The sequence below is a fragment of the Neoarius graeffei genome, chromosome 10, assembly GCF_027579695.1.
Source record: "Neoarius graeffei isolate fNeoGra1 chromosome 10, fNeoGra1.pri, whole genome shotgun sequence".
Lineage (NCBI taxonomy): Eukaryota > Metazoa > Chordata > Actinopteri > Siluriformes > Ariidae > Neoarius > Neoarius graeffei.
Window position 1 is genome coordinate 86,937,548 of NC_083578.1, and position 17,774 is coordinate 86,955,321.

Here is a 17,774-nt window from a genome sequence, read left to right on the forward strand (position 1 = left end):
GGGATTATATACCATGAATCTACACAAAATTTCCAAAATCAGCTAGTAGAGGCATCAGAGATTCTCATTAGCAAAATATCTCCACAATGAGTGTTTTAATGTTTATAGGATTTGTATGAAATTATCATTATAACCAGCAGATGAACTAATTAGATTTTGGAATTAATCTAAACAGACTCAATCTCACAGCAAGATCAAATATTTGAACATTTTTCATCAATAGCTTCCTCCTGGTTTGACTCACAGGCATGTTACTTACACAAATACATTCAGGAACTCAAGAACCCAATTTCTGACAATGGTCCATCCATCTATCTGTGAATTGATCCAAGATTCTCATTAACACGATCACTCCAGAACTGCTGGTTCTGTTTGTAGGATTTATATGGAATTATGACGATAACCAGTAAATATCAAGTCAAGTCAATGTCAAAGTCCCTCCCACACCAGGATCTGGTCTTCCCAGGCAGTTTCTTGTCCCAGTACTACCCAGCTCTTTGAGGTGCATGGGTGCGGTGCCAATCTATGTTTCTATAGCCCACAGCCTGTCGCCTATTATGTAGCTAGGGTTACAGTGGGGGGCTAGTCCTCTGGTAACTGTGAGAGTTTGACTCCCTATTCACATCTGTATTGCAGCGTGCCTTGCCAGATGTCAGTGGGCACCATTTTTATGATGGCCTTTGGTATGACCCGACCACAAGTAGAACTCACGATCTCCCGGTTGAGAGGCAGACACGCTAACCACTAGGCCAACTCATGGTAACCAACAGATATACTAATTAGATTTTTCAATGAATCTATCAAACAACAAGAACACAGTGTATGAAATAGGTTTCCTTCCTTCCTCTTTGATGCAGAATGTTTGGGTATTTGAGGTGGACAAACTGCTACCCAGAAGGACTAGACGTGTTGGCAGGTGGAGACACAACCATCCATAACACTGACATAGAGTTCTACTTGTTTCACGTCTGTGTGATGTTCAAAATGTGGAACACGCAAACAGCTGTATTTAAATTGAGGTCACATGACACTTTCATTGCACACAACTCGACTCTATTAACCTAATTATGTGACTTGTGATGGCAAAACAGTTGCACCAGAATTAATTTAGTGTTTCACAGGAAAGGGTGAATGCTTATGTTATTGCAGTCACAACTTTCATGTCCATTATTTGTCAATAATTTTACAAACTATATTCGTTTTTTCTACACAGGTTGATATTTAACAGTTATTCCACAAAATCGAGTCGAACGTGAGCTGATAGCTGACAAGGCGCATAGCACCGAGTTGGCTATAATCTATGTAATAATAATGCATATTATTCTATCCACATTCACTGGATTTTGAGAAACTGAGCATCTCATCTCATTATCTGTAGCCGCTTTATCCTGTTCTACAGGGTCACAGGCAAGCTGGAGCCTATCCCAGCTGACTACGGGCGAAAGGCGGGGTACACCCTGGACAAGTCGCCAGGTCATCACAGGGCTGACACATAGACACAGACAACCATTCACACTCACATTCACACCTACGCTCAATTTAGAGTCACCAGTTAACCTAACCTGCATGTCTTTGGACTGTGGAGGAAACCGGAGCACCCGGAGGAAACCCACGCGGACACGGGGAGAACATGCAAACTCCACACAGAAAGGCCCTCGCCGGCCCCGGGGCTCGAACCCAGGACCTTCTTGCTGTGAGGCGACAACGCTAACCACTACACCACCATGCCGCCCAGAAACTGAGCATTTTTAGTTTAATTTTTTGCAAATTTGATATATAAAAAAACTTTATACAAAACGTCTGACAAAATCATTTCTGCTTAGAATGTAAACAAACTGGCGAAATCACAGGAGCAGTTTGTGAAAAATGCAATAATAATTCTTGAAAAATAAAAAAAGATATGGTTTTACCATCAAATATTTTTATTCCATATTTTGTTGCTTTTTTGTATTTTTGGGATTTTCTTCTTCTTTAGGGTTTTTTGGCATTTGGCAACCCAACTTAAAGGTGCATTACTGCCACTGACTGGGCTGGAGTGTGTAATAGGAAATACTGGGGGGGAGGGACTTTTTTTTAGCTATTTCTGTTTCTTTTAAATACTTGATGATTTTTGGTGTTTTGTTTTCGAGTAGAGTTTTTATTTCGTTCTTGGTTGGTTCAGCGACACGCTCCGCTATTTTGTTTTTCTCTACTCACGGTATATGAGCTGATAACCTAGTAGTAGAGTAGCCAATCAGAGCGCGCGATTGCTCATATCCAGTGAATGTGGATAGAATAATATGCATTATTTTGTGTTGATATTTTATTCATAATCCCAGTGAAGTCCATTTCAGTTTCAGGCTGTTCCACTTCAAGAGGGAGTGAATACTTTTGCAAACGTTGTACCTCCTCACTCCAAGTAAACTTTGACAGTGATGAGAGTGAAAGCAGACACAGGTTAGAAATCAGTATGTGATTATGAGTTTCTCCTGCAGGCCAGCAAATATCACTGGCAGAGTCAGAATGTCAAACAGAGCGGAGTGGACGACATGGTGCTGCTCTCCAAGATCACCGAGGACGCCATCGTCGAGAACCTCAAGAAGAGATACATGGACGACTACATCTTTGTATCCTTTCACTTCAAGCCCACCTTCATTAACTGGCATTACATCCTTTTAGTTGAGTGCGAATAGTTGTACCCCTTTTACTGATTCACTGATCGTTATTACTGTGGTTGTTAGTCATGCTAGCATTTCTTACTAATCTCATACAGCAAATTTTCACTTCCTTGAAAGAGACTAGAGGAAGTGATTGAAATAGAGGCCGGCCATGAATATATCAATCTTCTCAGAGAACGCATACTCATTTGAGACTAGCGTTCATAGATACAGTTTGCAACAAAAGCTCAAATATTTACACAGAAAGTCACAAATACTAAATACAACAACATACTAATGTTGGAACCATCCAACATCAGGAACCACTGGGAGTCTTTCTTGAAGAAACAAACAAACAAGCAAGCAAGCAAATAAAGCCTGCCATGTTAACGAGGAACAGCAAAATCTGTCCTGAAGACTTTACCATGGTGGAAAACCTACTCGCTGTTACAAAGTGCTGTTAAATAAACATCCCATTACAGAAAATGTTTTATAATCCATTTATTATTAGGATTAAATTATGTTACGCATTTGCCTGCCATACAAATTGCTGTGTAAGTTCTTACTATAGAAATCTCATCTCATCTCATCTCATTATCTCTAGCCACTTTATCCTGTTCTACAGGGTCGCAGGCAAGCTGGAGCCTATCCCAGCTGACTACGGGCGAAAGGCGGGGTACACCCTGGACAAGTCGCCAGGTCATCACAGGGCTGACACATAGACACAGACAACCATTCACAATCACATTCACACCTACGGTCAATTTAGAGTCACCAGTTAACCTAACCTGCATGTCTTTGGACTGTGGGGGAAACCGGAGCACCCGGAGGAAACCCACACGGACACGAGGGGAACATGCAAACTCCACACAGAAAGGCCCTCGCCAGCCACGGGGCTCGAACCCGGACCTTCTTGCTGTGAGGCGACAGCGCTAACCACTACACCACCGTGCCGCCTTACTATAGAAATGATAACATTATTAGAATGAATGCATTAAAGGCAGGGGAGGTAATTTTGGAGAAACCAGCAAGATTTTGAAACTGTCCAATTGAAAAATCCCAACCCTTCCCTTCAGCCATCCCTCCAAAGCCACTCCTCCAAAACACATGAACTACCTGATTACTGCAGGTATACAAGTCCAAGAGAGAGCATTGCACAAGGGGGTGGTGGGATCAGGCATGGAGCGTAGAGTGTCTTTGTTGTATCCTACCTCATGTCTTATTCACGTGTAAGAAAACACCTAACATTATCATAATGATTGTAAACAACAAACATGGTTATTGTGAGAAGACTTAAAGAGTGTGTGGCCAGAAAGCGTGTAGGTAGGCCATCTAGTCATTTCATTAAGACCGAATGACATGATCTGATGGGATTTTTACAGCCCTGTGACTACCACAGATGACTGATTTTTTTTCTTTTTAATGTCAGAACATTTGATTTATTCCTTGCTGTCAGGATGTAAAGAGAATTTCAAGAAATATAACAAAAAAAAAGCGTCTAAAAAATTACATACCCTATATTTAAGGAGAAAAATATTAACCGAGAAGTAGCACAGATTAGAATTAGGATGGAAGGATGACGAAATAAAAAATAAGAATATAAAAACTAGATAGAGACTGTGACTAAAGTCACAGTAATTTGTGCTAGCTGACCTTTGTCCATTGAAGGTCAAGGAAAAGTTGCGCCCTGTCGCCCTGAACAAAATAAAAAAAAAACTGATTGAAAAAAAATCATCAAAATTGGCAGTTGTAAGTGACTGAAAGAAGCCTATTTTCATGGCTCATTCTGGTGTGATGATCCAGATCAGCACCAAAAGTCATAGCAACGTAATTCAGCCCAGAGGTATTCTTCATGTGAAATTTAGTGATGATTGGTTGAAAACTGAGGTTAGTTAACCTAACCTGCATGTCTTTGGACTGTGGGGGAAACCGGAGCACCCGGAGGAATCCCACGCGGACACGGGGAGAACATGCAGACTCCGCACAGAAAGGCCCTCGCCGGCCACTGGGCTCAAACTTGCTAAACTTATGCTTTATAATAAATAAATAAATAAATAAACACTGCAGAATGGGGGCGGCACGGTGGTGTAGTGGTTAGCACTGTCGCCTCACAGCAAGAAGGTCCGGGTTCGAGCCCCGTGGCCGGCGAGGGCCTTTCTGTGCGGAGTTTGCATGTTCTCCCTGTGTCCGCGTGGGTTTCCTCCGGGTGCTCCGGTTTCCCCCACAGTCCAAAGACATGCAGGTTAGGTTAACTGGTGACTCTAAATTGACCGTAGGTGTGAATGTGAGTGTGAATGGTTGTCTGTGTCTATGTGTCAGCCCTGTGATGACCTGGCGACTTGTCCAGGGTGTACCCCGCCTTTCGCCCGTAGTCAGCTGGGATAGGCTCCAGCTTGCCTGCGACCCTGTAGAACAGGATAAAGTGGCTAGAGATAATGAGATGAGATGAGACACTGCAAAATGTGGTTGCTAGTACTTCTTAGTCATGTTAGCATGTCTGAACATCTAAACTCACACCTCAAATTTTCACTTCCTCTTAGGAGCTGAACATTAACTAGAGGAAGTGATCAAAGTCAACCAACCATCACAACAAGAGACTAACTTTTTAACTTTTATATTTATTCAAACTAATACATTCAGTTATATATATATATATATATATATATATATATATATATATATATATATATATATATATATATATATATATATATAAAAATAAAAGACAGTGTTACGCCTTATTTTTATGAATTTCCCTGGTTATCTGGTTGTTCCTGTTGGCATATTGTAGCTGATTAGTGGCTTATTATGAAATTTCATAGGTTTGGTTTTGCGTTGTCGTGTGTAACCCATGCATTGTACAGTATAATCCTCGTTCACACAGCATACAGATCAGTTGGACTGAGTTGTTCCTCTTTACCCTTTCCAACACACTTCTTTGTTTTTTCACACACACATCAGACAACAGTGTTTTGCTACACTAATGACCACCAACAAAAAAATCTTTCTTGACACTGTACTGAAGCTGAGTTGAGTTTTAATCCAAAGCAACTCAAATGAAATGTATGATGTATGTCCTTAACTCTAATCTATAGACCTACATTGGATCTGTCTTGATTTCAGTGAATCCTTTTAAACAGATGCCGTATTTCACAGATCGAGAGATCGAGCTTTATCAAGGAGCTGTAAGTCAATCACAAACACTGATCACATGACCACTTTATATCCGTCTTTGCATACAGAGCTGCGGAACAATGATAAATTTATTAGCTAACCCAATGGGGAACGGAAAGTTTGGTGTATTGCCCAGTCTTATGTTTCGGTAGACAAGAAACCTAATTGATTCGGCTAACAAAACATGGTAGTTAGTGTAATTTAATATTATGGCAAGCTAGTTTGCTAGATAAGATGCCTATGATTAAGCATGTAATAATTCACCCATTCACGATTAAATTTTCCCATGATAATTTTTGAAAAAAAATTTAATTAAGAACGTTTTATTGACAAATATACATCTATTGGTACTGTGTTAAAGGCTTAGGTACATATAAAGAAATTACGTTGACCAAAATGGCTTAAAAACAATGAAATTAAATGTTTCAACATTAAAAATACTGTAAACAGTAAGCAGTAAGCCATTATAAATGAAGCAAAGTCAATATTTGGTGTGAAACAACCCTTTGCTTTAAAAAAAATAATAGTAGTCTATAATAGTAGTGAGGTGTAAGTTTTACTGAACGTCTTGCAGAACCAGCCACAGTTCTTCTGGACACTTTGACTGTCACACTCACGTCTTCATTTTGCACCAAAACCCAGTAGCCTTCGTTGCATTTTCTTTTTTAATCTGAAAAGTGCTCTCTTATGTAATATGCTGCTCAGATACAAACTTTTTTTCTGTAATGTTTAATTTTGTGCTGGAAAACAAATGTTTGGAAGTCTAAAATGTTTTTGTAATGTTTTGACTCGATAATGTAGAAATCATAAAATAGAAACCTATAACAAAGTTTGTATGAAAAAAATAGGGTGCCAGGACTTTTGCACAGTACTGTATGTGCAACCCTGTATTTCCCAATTGTTTATCAACTTAAATATTTCTTTTGTTAAATTAAAAAAAAAAAAACTTTTGGTTCATTTTTTGGTTCAAGTTTTTATTTATTTATCTATTTATTTATTATGTTTTTATCCTATTTATTATCCTTATTTTTATTGTTATTTAATTGTTCTATTTATTTTAGCCTTTTTATGGTTATGACTGGTGGAAATTATTTTTATTTGTTTATTTTATTTTTAAATGAGCTGATGGATATTTGAATTTCCCCTTGGGGATAAATAAAGTATTATCTTATCTTCGTAATAACCAAAAGTAATTACTTAGACACGTTTGTAAAGGTTGGAGTAAAATATAATAGCCTATTAACTAAAATGTAAATTTTATTAAAAATGAAAAACATTAATAACAAATATTCCTTTTCCTAATAAACATTTATGAACCTTTGTACTTCCTCCATTTGCTTCATTCTTTTCTATATCTTTCAGCAGTCTGTAAAAAGAGAGCTCTGATTTCTTGTTAAATCTATTTGTACACAATCACACAACAGCTCTTTTCATTTTAGATGTTTTTATGTGTTTTTGCAGCATTAGAGCTGTGTTACTTTCTGCTACGGTGAAGTCACATAGACATATACGTCATTGCACCCTCTGCTGTCAAAACAACACAATTACAGCTCGGAAAAAAACTTAGATTACGCAGCCTGATAATAATCATGATTCATTACTTATTTCATTGATTCCATTGATCATAAATTTGTATTGTGATTTTTTCCTCACACAATAAGTCATTACATACCTACAAACGAGCGATTCCTCATCACTTTTTTTGCAACCTGGACAACAAGTCAGCAAGACGTTAGCCAATGTTTGGCTATGAGCTGTCATGTTTTCTCTTTACATGTCCATGTGGCATAAAGAGGGTGGTGTGTTATTCTGGATTAACTGTTAACTGTTGCTTTAACTTGTAAAGGGAATCTCTCTTAGCCTTTAGTGATTAGAGTTTCTTTAAAAACCACCGCTGCCCTAATATGTGTGTAATTATTAAAGTATAATCCATTATCTGTAGCCACTTATCCTGTTCTACAGTGTCGCAGGCAAGCTGGAGCCTATCCCAGTTGACTATGCGTGAGAGGCGGGGTACACCCTGGACAAGTCGCCAGGTTATCACAGGGCTGACACATCGAGACAAACAACCATTCACACTCGCATTCACGCATACGGTCAATTTAGAACCTAACCTGCATGTCTTTGGACTGTGGGGGAAACCGGAGCACCCGGAGGAAACCCACACAGACACGGGGAGAACATGCAAACTCCACACAGAAAGGCCCCCATTGGCCACTGGGCTAGAACCCGGACCTTCTTGCTGTAAGGCAACAGTGCTACCGGTAACTACTACACCACCGTGCCACCCTATTAAAGTATAAATCATATTTAATATATATTTTATATTCAGTGTGTGTAGTTCAGTGTATTACACTGTGACTCTCTCACCATCCTCCAAATGTTCTCATGATTACTTCCTCTTTATCTTCCTCCTTGGTTTCTCTCTCTCTCTCTCTCTCTCTTCTTTGTGTATCTCTCACTTTGTGTCTTTTTCCTCTCTTTCTCTTTTCCCATCTTCCTTTCTTCCCCCTCTCTTTTTTCTCTTCTTGCCTCTCCGTCTATCTTGCTTTCCATTTCTCTTTCTCTTCCGGTCTCTCTCTTCTTGACTTCCTTTTTCACTCGGTCATCCTTTCATCATGTCTTGTACTCTCTCTCTCTCTTCCTGTCTATCTCTTTCACTCTCTCTCTCTCTCTCTCTCTCTCTCTAGGCCCAGTATGAAAACCCACCTCACATCTACGCCTTAACAGACAACATGTACAGGAACATGATGATCGACAGCGAGAACCAGTGTGTGATCATCAGGTGAATGAAACAAAGCTGCATGCCTAATAACATCACAACACCTTATTCAGTGCATTATTCAGCGTAAAGACTGTGTTTATGACACATTAGAGCTTTATGGAGTCTGGCGGTACAGTTTTAGGGCTGTACAGACTGTGATGAAGGCTATTGGCTGAAGAAGAAACGTGTCACACGTGTGAGTTAGCGGCTTCCTGATGTACTGTGTACTGTGTACTGATGTACTGTGTGTTATGTATATATATTTACACCAATCAGCAATAAAATAAAAACCATTGACAGGTGACATGAATAACATTGATTATCTCATTACAGTGCCACCTGTTAAGAGGTGGGATATATTAGGCAGCAAGAGAACAGTCAGTTCTCGAAGTTGATGAAAGCAGGACAAATGGGCAAGTGTAAGGATCTGAGTGACTCTGACAAGGACCAAATTGCGATGATGAGATGACCGGGTCTGAGCATCTCCAAAATGGCACATCTTGTGGGGTGTTCCTAGTATGCAGTGGTTAGTACCTACCAAAAGTGGCCCAAGGAAGGATAACCAGTGAACCGGCGACAGGATCATGGGTGTCGAAGGCTCACTGATTTGCATGGGGCACGAAGGCTAGCCCATATGGTCCAATCCCACAGAAGAGCTACTGTAGTACAAACTGCTGAAAAAGTTAATGCTGACACCTTTCTGTTTTAGCCAGCATTCTAGCCTGATTTAGCTAGCTGTATAATAGACGAGAGGCTGAGAGTTATAGAAATGGAGATGGCATCGTCCAATGGACCTTAAGGGCCTTATTAGTACTGGGACAGGAGACTGGCAACATGGGAGGGACTTTGGCTTTGATATACCATATATAAAATTCCCCACTCACCCCTCCTTTGGGCAGTCTTTTTTCCCCTCAAGCTTGGGTCCTCTACCAAAAGTCTGAGAGTTTGAGGGTCCTGCACAGTATCTTAGCTGTTCCTAGGACTGCACTTTTCTGGACAGAGATCTCAGATGTTGTTCCTGGGATCTGTTGGAGTCACTCTCCCAGCTTGGGGGTCACTGTACCGAAGGCTCCTATCCAGTGCTTAATTTGTGAAGTGGGAGGTCCCAGACATGTTGGGACATGGAATGTCACTTCGCTGGGGGGGAAAGAGCCTGAGCTTGTGTGGGAGGTTGAGAGGTACCGGCTAGAGATAGTCGGGCTCACCTCCACGCACAGCTTGGGCTCTGGAACCCAGCTCCTCGAGAGGGGCTGGACTTTCCACTTCTCTGGAGTTGCCCGTGGTGAGCGGCGGCGGGCTGGTGTGGGCTTGCTTATAGCTCCCCAGCTCAGCCGCCATGTGTTGGAGTTTACCCCAGTGAACGAGAGGGTCGCCTCTCTGTGCCTTCGGATTGGGGAGAGGGCTCTTGCTGTTGTTTGTGCCTACGGGCCAAATAGCAGTATAGAGTATCCGGCCTTCTTGGAGTCCCTGGGAGAGGTACTGAGGGGTGCTCAGACTGGGGACTCCATTGTGCTACTGGGGGACTTCAATGCTCACGTGGGCGACGACAGTGACACCTGGAGGGGCGTGCTTGGGAGGAACGGCCTCCCCGATCTGAACCCGAGTGGTGTTTTGTTATTGGACTTCTGTGCAAGTCACGGTTTGTCCATAATGAACACCATGTTCGAGCATAGGGGTGTCCATAAGTGCACGTGGCACCAGGACACCTTAGGTCGGAGGTCGATGATCGACTTTGTAGTCGTTTCATCTGATCTCCGGCCCTATGTCTTGGACACTCGGGTGAAGAGAGGGGCTGAGCTGTCAACTGATCACCACCTGGTGGTGAGTTGGATCCACTGGCGGAGGAGGAAGCTGGACAGACCTGGCAGGCCCAAACGTATGGTGAGGGTCTGCTGGGAACGTCTGGCCGAGCAATCTGTTGGGGAGGTCTTTAACTCCCACCTCCGGGAGAGCTTTTCCCAGCTTCCGAGGGAGGCAGGGGACATTGAGTCTGAGTGGACCATGTTCTCTACCTCCATTGTGGACGCAGCTGTTCGGAGCTGTGGCCGCAAGGTCTCCGGTGCCTGTCGTGGCGGCAATCCCCGAACCCGGTGGTGGACACCGGAAGTAAGGGATGCCGTCAAGCTGAAGAAGGAGTCCTATCGGGCCATGTTGACCTCCGGGACTCCTGAGGCAGCCGACGGGTATCGGCAGGCCAGGCGTGCTGCAGCTCGGGCAGTTGCGGAGGCAAAAACTCGGAACTGGGAGGAGTTCGGGGAGGCCATGGAGAAGGACTATCGGTCGGCCTCGAAGAAATTCTGGCAAACCGTCTGGCACCTCAGGAGGGGGAAGCAGTACTCTGCCAACACTGTTTACAGTGCGGGTGGGGAGCTGTTGACCTCGACTGGGGACATTGTCGGGCAGTGGAAGGAATACTTTGAGGATCTCCTCAATCCCACCGTCATGTCTTCCACTGAGGAGACTGAGGCTGATGACTCAGAGGTGGACTCGTCCATTACCCAAGCTGAAGTCACTGAGGTGGTTTGCAAGCTCCTCGGTGGCAAGGGACCGGGGGTGGATGAGATCCGCCCTGAGTATCTCAAGTCTCTGGATGTTGTGGGGCTGTCTTGGTTGACATGCCTCTGCAACATCGCGTGGCGGTCGGGGACAATGCCTCTGGAGTGGCAGACTGGGGTGGTGGTCCCTCTTTTTAAGAAAGGGGACCGGAGAGTGTGCTCCAATTATAGGGGAATCACACTTCTCAGCCTCCCAGGGAAAGTTTACTCCAGGGTACTGGAGAGGAGAATGCGACCAATAGTCGAACCTCGGATCCAGGAGGAACAATGCGGTTTTCGTCCTGGTCGTGGAACACTGGACCAGCTCTATAGGTATATAGGGTGCTCGAGGGTTCATGGGAGTTTGCCCAACCAGTCCACATGTGCTTTGTGGATCTGGAGAAGGCATTCGACTGTGTCCCCCGTGGTATTCTGTGGGGGGTGCTTCGGGAGTATGGGGTTCGGGGCTCTTTGCTAAGGGCTGTCCGGTCCCTGTACGAACGGAGCAGGAGTCTGGTTCGCATTGCCGGCAGTAAGTCAGACCTGTTCCCAGTGCATGTTAGACTCCGGCAGGGCTGCCCTTTGTCACCGGTTCTGTTCATAATTTTTATGGACAGAATTTCTAGGTGCAGCCAGGGGCCGGAAGGAATCCTGTTTGGGAACCACAGGATTTCATCTCTGCTTTTTGCGGATGATGTTGTCCTGTTGGCTTCTTCAAACCAGGACCTTCAGCATGCACTGGGGCGGTTTGCAGTCGAGTGTGAAGCGGCTGGGATGAGAATCAGCACCTCCAAGTCCGAGGCCATGGTTCTCGACCGGAAAAGGGTGGCTTGCCCTCTCCAGGTTGGTGGAGAAGTCCTGCCTCAAGTGGAGGAGTTTAAGTATCTCAGGATCTTGTTCACGAGTGAGGGAAGGATGGAGCGTGAGATCGACAGGCGGATCGGTGCAGCCTCCGCAGTGATGCGGTCGCTTTACCGGTCCGTCGTGGCGAAGAAGGAGCTGAGCCAAAAGGCGAAGCTCTCAATTTACCGGTCGATCTACGTTCCGACTCTCACCTATGGTCATGAGCTTTGGGTAATGACAGAAAGAACAAGATCGCGGATACAAGCGGCTGAAATGAGTTTCCTTCGCAGGGTGGCTGGGCGCTCCCTTAGAGATAGGGTGAGAAGCACAGTCACTCGGGAGGAGCTCGGAGTAGAGCCGCTGCTCCTCCACATCGAGAGGAACCAGCTGAGGTGGCTCGGGCATCTTTTTCGGATGCCTCCTGGATGCCTCCCGGGGGAGGTGTTCCAGGCATGTCCCCCCCGGGAGGAGGCCCCGGGGAAGACCCAGGACACGCTGGAGGGACTATGTCTCTCGGCTGGCCTGGGAACGCCTCGGTGTTCTTCCCGAGGAGCTGGCCGAGGTGTCTGGGGAAAGGGAAGTTTGGGCTTCCATGCTTAGACTGCTGCCTCCGCGACCCGGTCCCGGATAAGCGGAAGAAGACGAGACGAGACGAGATGAGACGAGACGAGACGAGATGGGAGGTCCCGGAACACCAAATATTTTCAAATACATTTTCGTGAGAGCCATATATAAAAAGTGACACTGAATACAACTAAAATGCATTTTTACGTATGACCAACAATTTGAGTGTAATATATTCTTTTTCATAATGAAGAGGCTCTTGACATGCCATCCTGTCCCCCGCTGAATATTTTGACGCAAACGTAGCTTGGTGTGTTTCGAAGTGCCGCTTTATTTCATTGTTTCATCAATGCAATCTTGTCATTGTATAGGCCTATTGGACACAACGCAGAACCCTCTCACCCCACAAAGGCGAATTCCTCTGTCCATTCCTGTTGAAATGTATGGTAGCCTACCAGTCACCTTTTTTCCCTTTTCGTCACGTTCTTTGTCAAAAGGCTTTGCTTTGCGGACAGCTAACTGACTTTTTCATTAAATGGAGGTGTACTTCTTGATCTCAATGTGAGCTGATTAATCTGCGAGCCAGATGCAGTCACCAAAAGAGCCACATCTGGCTCCCGAGCCATTGCAGACCCCTGCATTAAGGCAACAACTGGATCAACAATTAACAAATCAAACACAGGTTACAATATATTGATGGCCATAATAAAACACAGCAGAGTAAAGACTTAATCTTGCTTGTGTATCTGACTGAGATTATAAAGAAAGTAAATAAATAAAACGGTCCTGGCACTTGCACCCACAACGCAGCCCCATAGACCGTAGAACGCATTTGAACAATAGACCTACCACGTGTCGACCGACCTGGCAGTGGCCCCGCTTGGCAAAAAAAAAAAAAAAAAAAATAATATCAGACATTATGATCTTAGAAAACGCTTTAGTGACGAACAGTTACAGACAGTAATATGTCATGATATGTTATAAAATATTATTTTTTATTAGGCTATATATTAAATTATATATTAAATTTATCTTCTAAAATAACAGCCTGTACTCATATCACAACCGGTTTATTTCACCATTGGAGATCAGCTCACACAAGACATGAGTTAAATGACTCATTTTAAGGATTTAAGTAGGGTATTTAAAAGCATAGCCTAGGATTTCAAGCACATTTCAAGTTTAAAAGCAGTGCCAGCAAACATAAGTGCAATCAATTCAAGTAATAGTTAAGAAATAAAGGGTTTACAAAACAAGTTGGAGAATTCATTTTAAGGATTCAAGTTTTACTATATTCCAAGGATTCAAGTAGCAGCCATAAGTGCAATCGATTCAAGTCATGGGTAAGTAATAACGGGTTTTTAAAAAGTGACGTGAACCATTTTTTCTTTTTCAAGTAACACGGTTAATTCTTTTCTTAAGTAGTAATAACGAGTTGACATGTAACGTTTTTTTTTTCAGGGCAGCGATCCGCCTACACCCTTCACATAGTCAAGGATTTGTTATGTAACTGGGATTGTTCGCAGGTGGTCGGCAGGTTCAGGATGCACCGGCGCTTTGCCAGCCCATTGTAGCTCTCTCGGGTTGCTCCATCACGGGTGGGATCCTGCGCTGCCTGTGTAAAATGTCTGTAGAGGGCAGGGTAACGTTTAGGATCCGGCTGTCCTGGGACTTTGAAAAATTTTAGTAAGCTTTCTTGTTTTTTTGCCATTTTTTCCCTTTGTTATGGTCACGGAGGTGATCTGATCCATTTAAATAGCTGCCGGAACACCGAATGAAATGAAAATAGCTGCCGGATCCGACGACGGAGGTTCCGGATCTTGTTCCATCATGCTCCAGCTCAAATTAAGCCCTGCTCCTATCACCACAGGAACCACTGTTATCTTCAGTTTCCTCATCTTTTCTAGTTCTTCTTTCAGCCCTTGATACTTCTTGAGCTTCTCAAGTTCCTTTTTCCTGATGCTATTGTCACTTGGTATTGCCACATTTATCACCACAGCCTTGTTCTCCTGTTTGCCCACCACTACCATGTCCGGTTGGTTAGCCATTACCAATTTGTCCGTCTGTATCTGGAAGTCCCACAGGATCTTAGCTTGGTCATTCTTAACCACCTTCAGAGGGGTGTCCCACTTTGACCTTGGGACTTCCAGTCCATACTCAGCACAGATGTTTCTGCACACTATGCCAGCAACTTGGTTCTGGCATTTCATGTACACTCTTCCTGTTAGCATCTTACACCCTGCTGTTATGTGCTGGATTGTCTCGGGGGCACCTTTGCACAGTCTGCACCTGGGGTCCTGCCTCGTGTGGTAGACCCCAGCCTCTGTCAATCTTGTGCTTAGGTTCTGTTCCTGTGCAGCTATGATTAGTGCCTCTGTGCTGTCTTTCAGTCTAGCTTTAACCAGCCACTGCTAGGATTTTTCAATATCAGCCACTTCTTCTATCTGCCTGTGGTACATCCCGTACAGTGGTTTGTCTTTCCATGATGGTTCCTCTTACACTTCCTTCTCAGGTTTCTGCTGCCTGAGGTATTCACTAAGCACTTCACCATTCGGGGCCATCTTTCTGATGTACTCATGGATCTTTGTTGTTTCATCCTGGATAGTAGCTCTGATGCACACTAGTCCTCAGCCTCCTTCATTCTGCTTAGCATACAGCCCCAGGGTGCTGGACTTGGGGTGATACCCTCCATGCATTGTCAGGAGTTTTCTTGTCCTGATGTCAGTGGCCTCTATCTCCTCCTTCAGCCAGCTTATTATGCCAGCAGGGTATCTGATGACTGGCAAGGCATAGGTGTTGATGGCCCAGACCTTGTTCTTCCCATGCAGCTGACTTGTCAGGACTTGCCTTACCCTCTGTAGGTATTTGGCTGTTGCTGCTTTTCTAGCAGCCTCTTCATGGTTGCCATTTGCCTGCGGGATTCCAAGGTACTTGTAGCTGTCTTCTATGTCTCCTATTATGCCATCTGGTAGCACCATCCCCTCAATTCTGACTGCCTTCCCTCTCCTTGTTACCATCGTGCACACTAATCTAGTCCGAATGATATTCTGATGTCGCTGCTGTAGATCCTGGTGGTGTGGATCAGTGAGTCGATGTCTCGCTCAGACCTGACATACAGCTTGATGTCATCCATGTAGGTGGCTGATGGTTGTTCCATTTCATAGTATGTATCCATAGCCATGCCTGGTGATGATCTGACTGAGCGGGTTCAGTCCTTTGCAGAACAGCAGCGGGGACAGGGCATCTCCTTGGTATATGCTGCACTTGATGGTGACCTGTATTTTTGGCTTGAAGTTGGCCTCTAGAGTTGTTTTCCACAGCCTCACTGAGTTCTTGATGAAGGTTCTTAGAGTCCTGTTGATGTTATACAGTTTCAAGCATTCCAGGATCCATGTTTGGGGCATCAAGTCATAGGCTTTCTTGTCATCAATCCAGGCAGTGCACAGATTGGTATGTTTGGTTCTGCAGTCTTGAGCTACTGCATTGTCTACCAATAGCTGATGTTTTGCTCCTCTGGTTTTCCTACCAATTCCTTTCTGGGCCTCGCTCATGTGTTGAGTCATGTGTCTACTCATCTTATCAGCTATGATGCCTGACAGGAGCTTCCATATTGTGCAGAGGCAGATTATTGGGCAGTAGTTGAATTGGACTACTCCCTTCTGTGGGTTCATCAGGATCAGGACTGTCCAACCCTCAGTCAGCCATTCCGGGTGAGTCCCATCCACTAGCAGCTGGTTCATTTGTCCTGCCAAGTGCTTGTGTCGTAAGGTTAGCTTCTTTAACCAGTAGCCGTGAACCATATCCGGGCCTGGTGCTGTCCAGTTCTTCATTTTTGAGACTCTTACTTGGATGTTTGCCATGGTGATGGTTACTGGTCTTGTTCAGGGAGATTGCTGTGTTTGGCTCTCAGGTCTGTTAGCCACTGAGCACTGTCATTGTGTGTTTTTTCCTTCTCCCATATTGTTCAGTCTCCAGCCTTGGTGGATCTGGAACCATGTTGTTATTACCCTGCCACTGGGAGTACACCTTTGATGATCAAGTGGAGAACATCTGATTTATTCTCCTGGCTTCAGCTTTGTTTATGTACCTCCTTAGATGGGGAGCCAGGGCTGTGAGTCTTTATTGCAACTTATGAGTAGTGTCCACCTTATAACCAAGCATTTCAGGATCACTGTTGCTGTGATGTATATCAAGTTTATTTTTATAGTGCTTTTAGCAATAGACATTGTCTCAAAGCAGCTTTACAGAATTTTAATGACTTTAAACATGAGTTAATTTTATCTTTAATCTATCCCCAATGAGCAAGCCTGTGGCGACAGTGGCAAGGAAAAACTCCCTCAGATGACATGATGAAGAAACCTCGTGAGGAATCAGACTCAAAAGGGAACCCATCCTCATTTGGGTGATAACATACAACGTGATTATAAAAATTTTAACAATTTTAACATGAAGTCAGTTTCGTTGATGTTATAAACTCTTCATTGATGGAAACTTGAGTGCAAAACTGTTCATGACAACTGCAGTCCTAAAGTTAGCAAGTCAACTGTAGTCCTCAGCCATAAAAGCATTACTGTAAGAGTCCAGAGGATCCTCCAGGTGTGACTTTCAACTGTCCATATGGGGCCGTCCTCCACAGGAGCGATGTGATGAGACTCCAGCCAGACATAGGGCACCAGGATGGATCAGGGGGAACACAGGTTGTTAGGTATGCCCAACGTCACCTGATGAGTAGGAACAATATACATTTTGCGCTGAATGCAAGCAGGGACTCTGGCAAAACTAACTATGACAGCATAACTAAAAGGGGAGAGCCAGAAGGTACCACAGGCATGAGGGGCCCCGGGACATAAAGCAGCCAGCCACTACACTGTCAACAAACTCAAGTGAGCAAGTGAGTGGGGGACTGACAGCATCCATACATCCCAGTTTACCAAACACTCTATGTCTGAGGACCCTCCAGATCTACACCTTTACCTCATAAACACTATTAACAAAAGGCGTGACTAAACAGATATGTTTTCAGCCTAGACTTAAACGCTGAGACTGTGTCTGATTCCCGAACACTACTTGGAAGGCTGTTCTGTAACTGTGCGGCTTTGTAAGAAAAGGTTCTGCCCCCTGATGTAGCCTTCACTATATGAGATACCAGCAGATAGCCTGCAACTTTTGATCTGTGTATGTATATCAGCTTATTGGTCTCAGTGATTGTCATAGTAGGGATCGTTCTTACTGTTCATATTTATATATATTTCTAGGTTT

The 17,774-nt window shown here is 44.0% G+C and overlaps 1 protein-coding gene across 2 annotated transcripts in view; it reads left to right on the forward strand.

The window, feature by feature from the left end:
* The window catches only part of myo1f (myosin IF), a 99,382-nt gene that overhangs the window by 18,223 nt on the left and 63,385 nt on the right, over positions 1-17,774 (forward strand). For both annotated transcript variants that reach the window (XM_060932512.1, XM_060932513.1), the window contains exons 2-4: positions 2,475-2,606; positions 5,732-5,821; positions 8,501-8,595. In XM_060932512.1, coding sequence (XP_060788495.1) covers positions 2,475-2,606; positions 5,732-5,821; positions 8,501-8,595 — 317 coding nt within the window. The remainder of the gene's footprint in view (positions 1-2,474; positions 2,607-5,731; positions 5,822-8,500; positions 8,596-17,774) is intronic.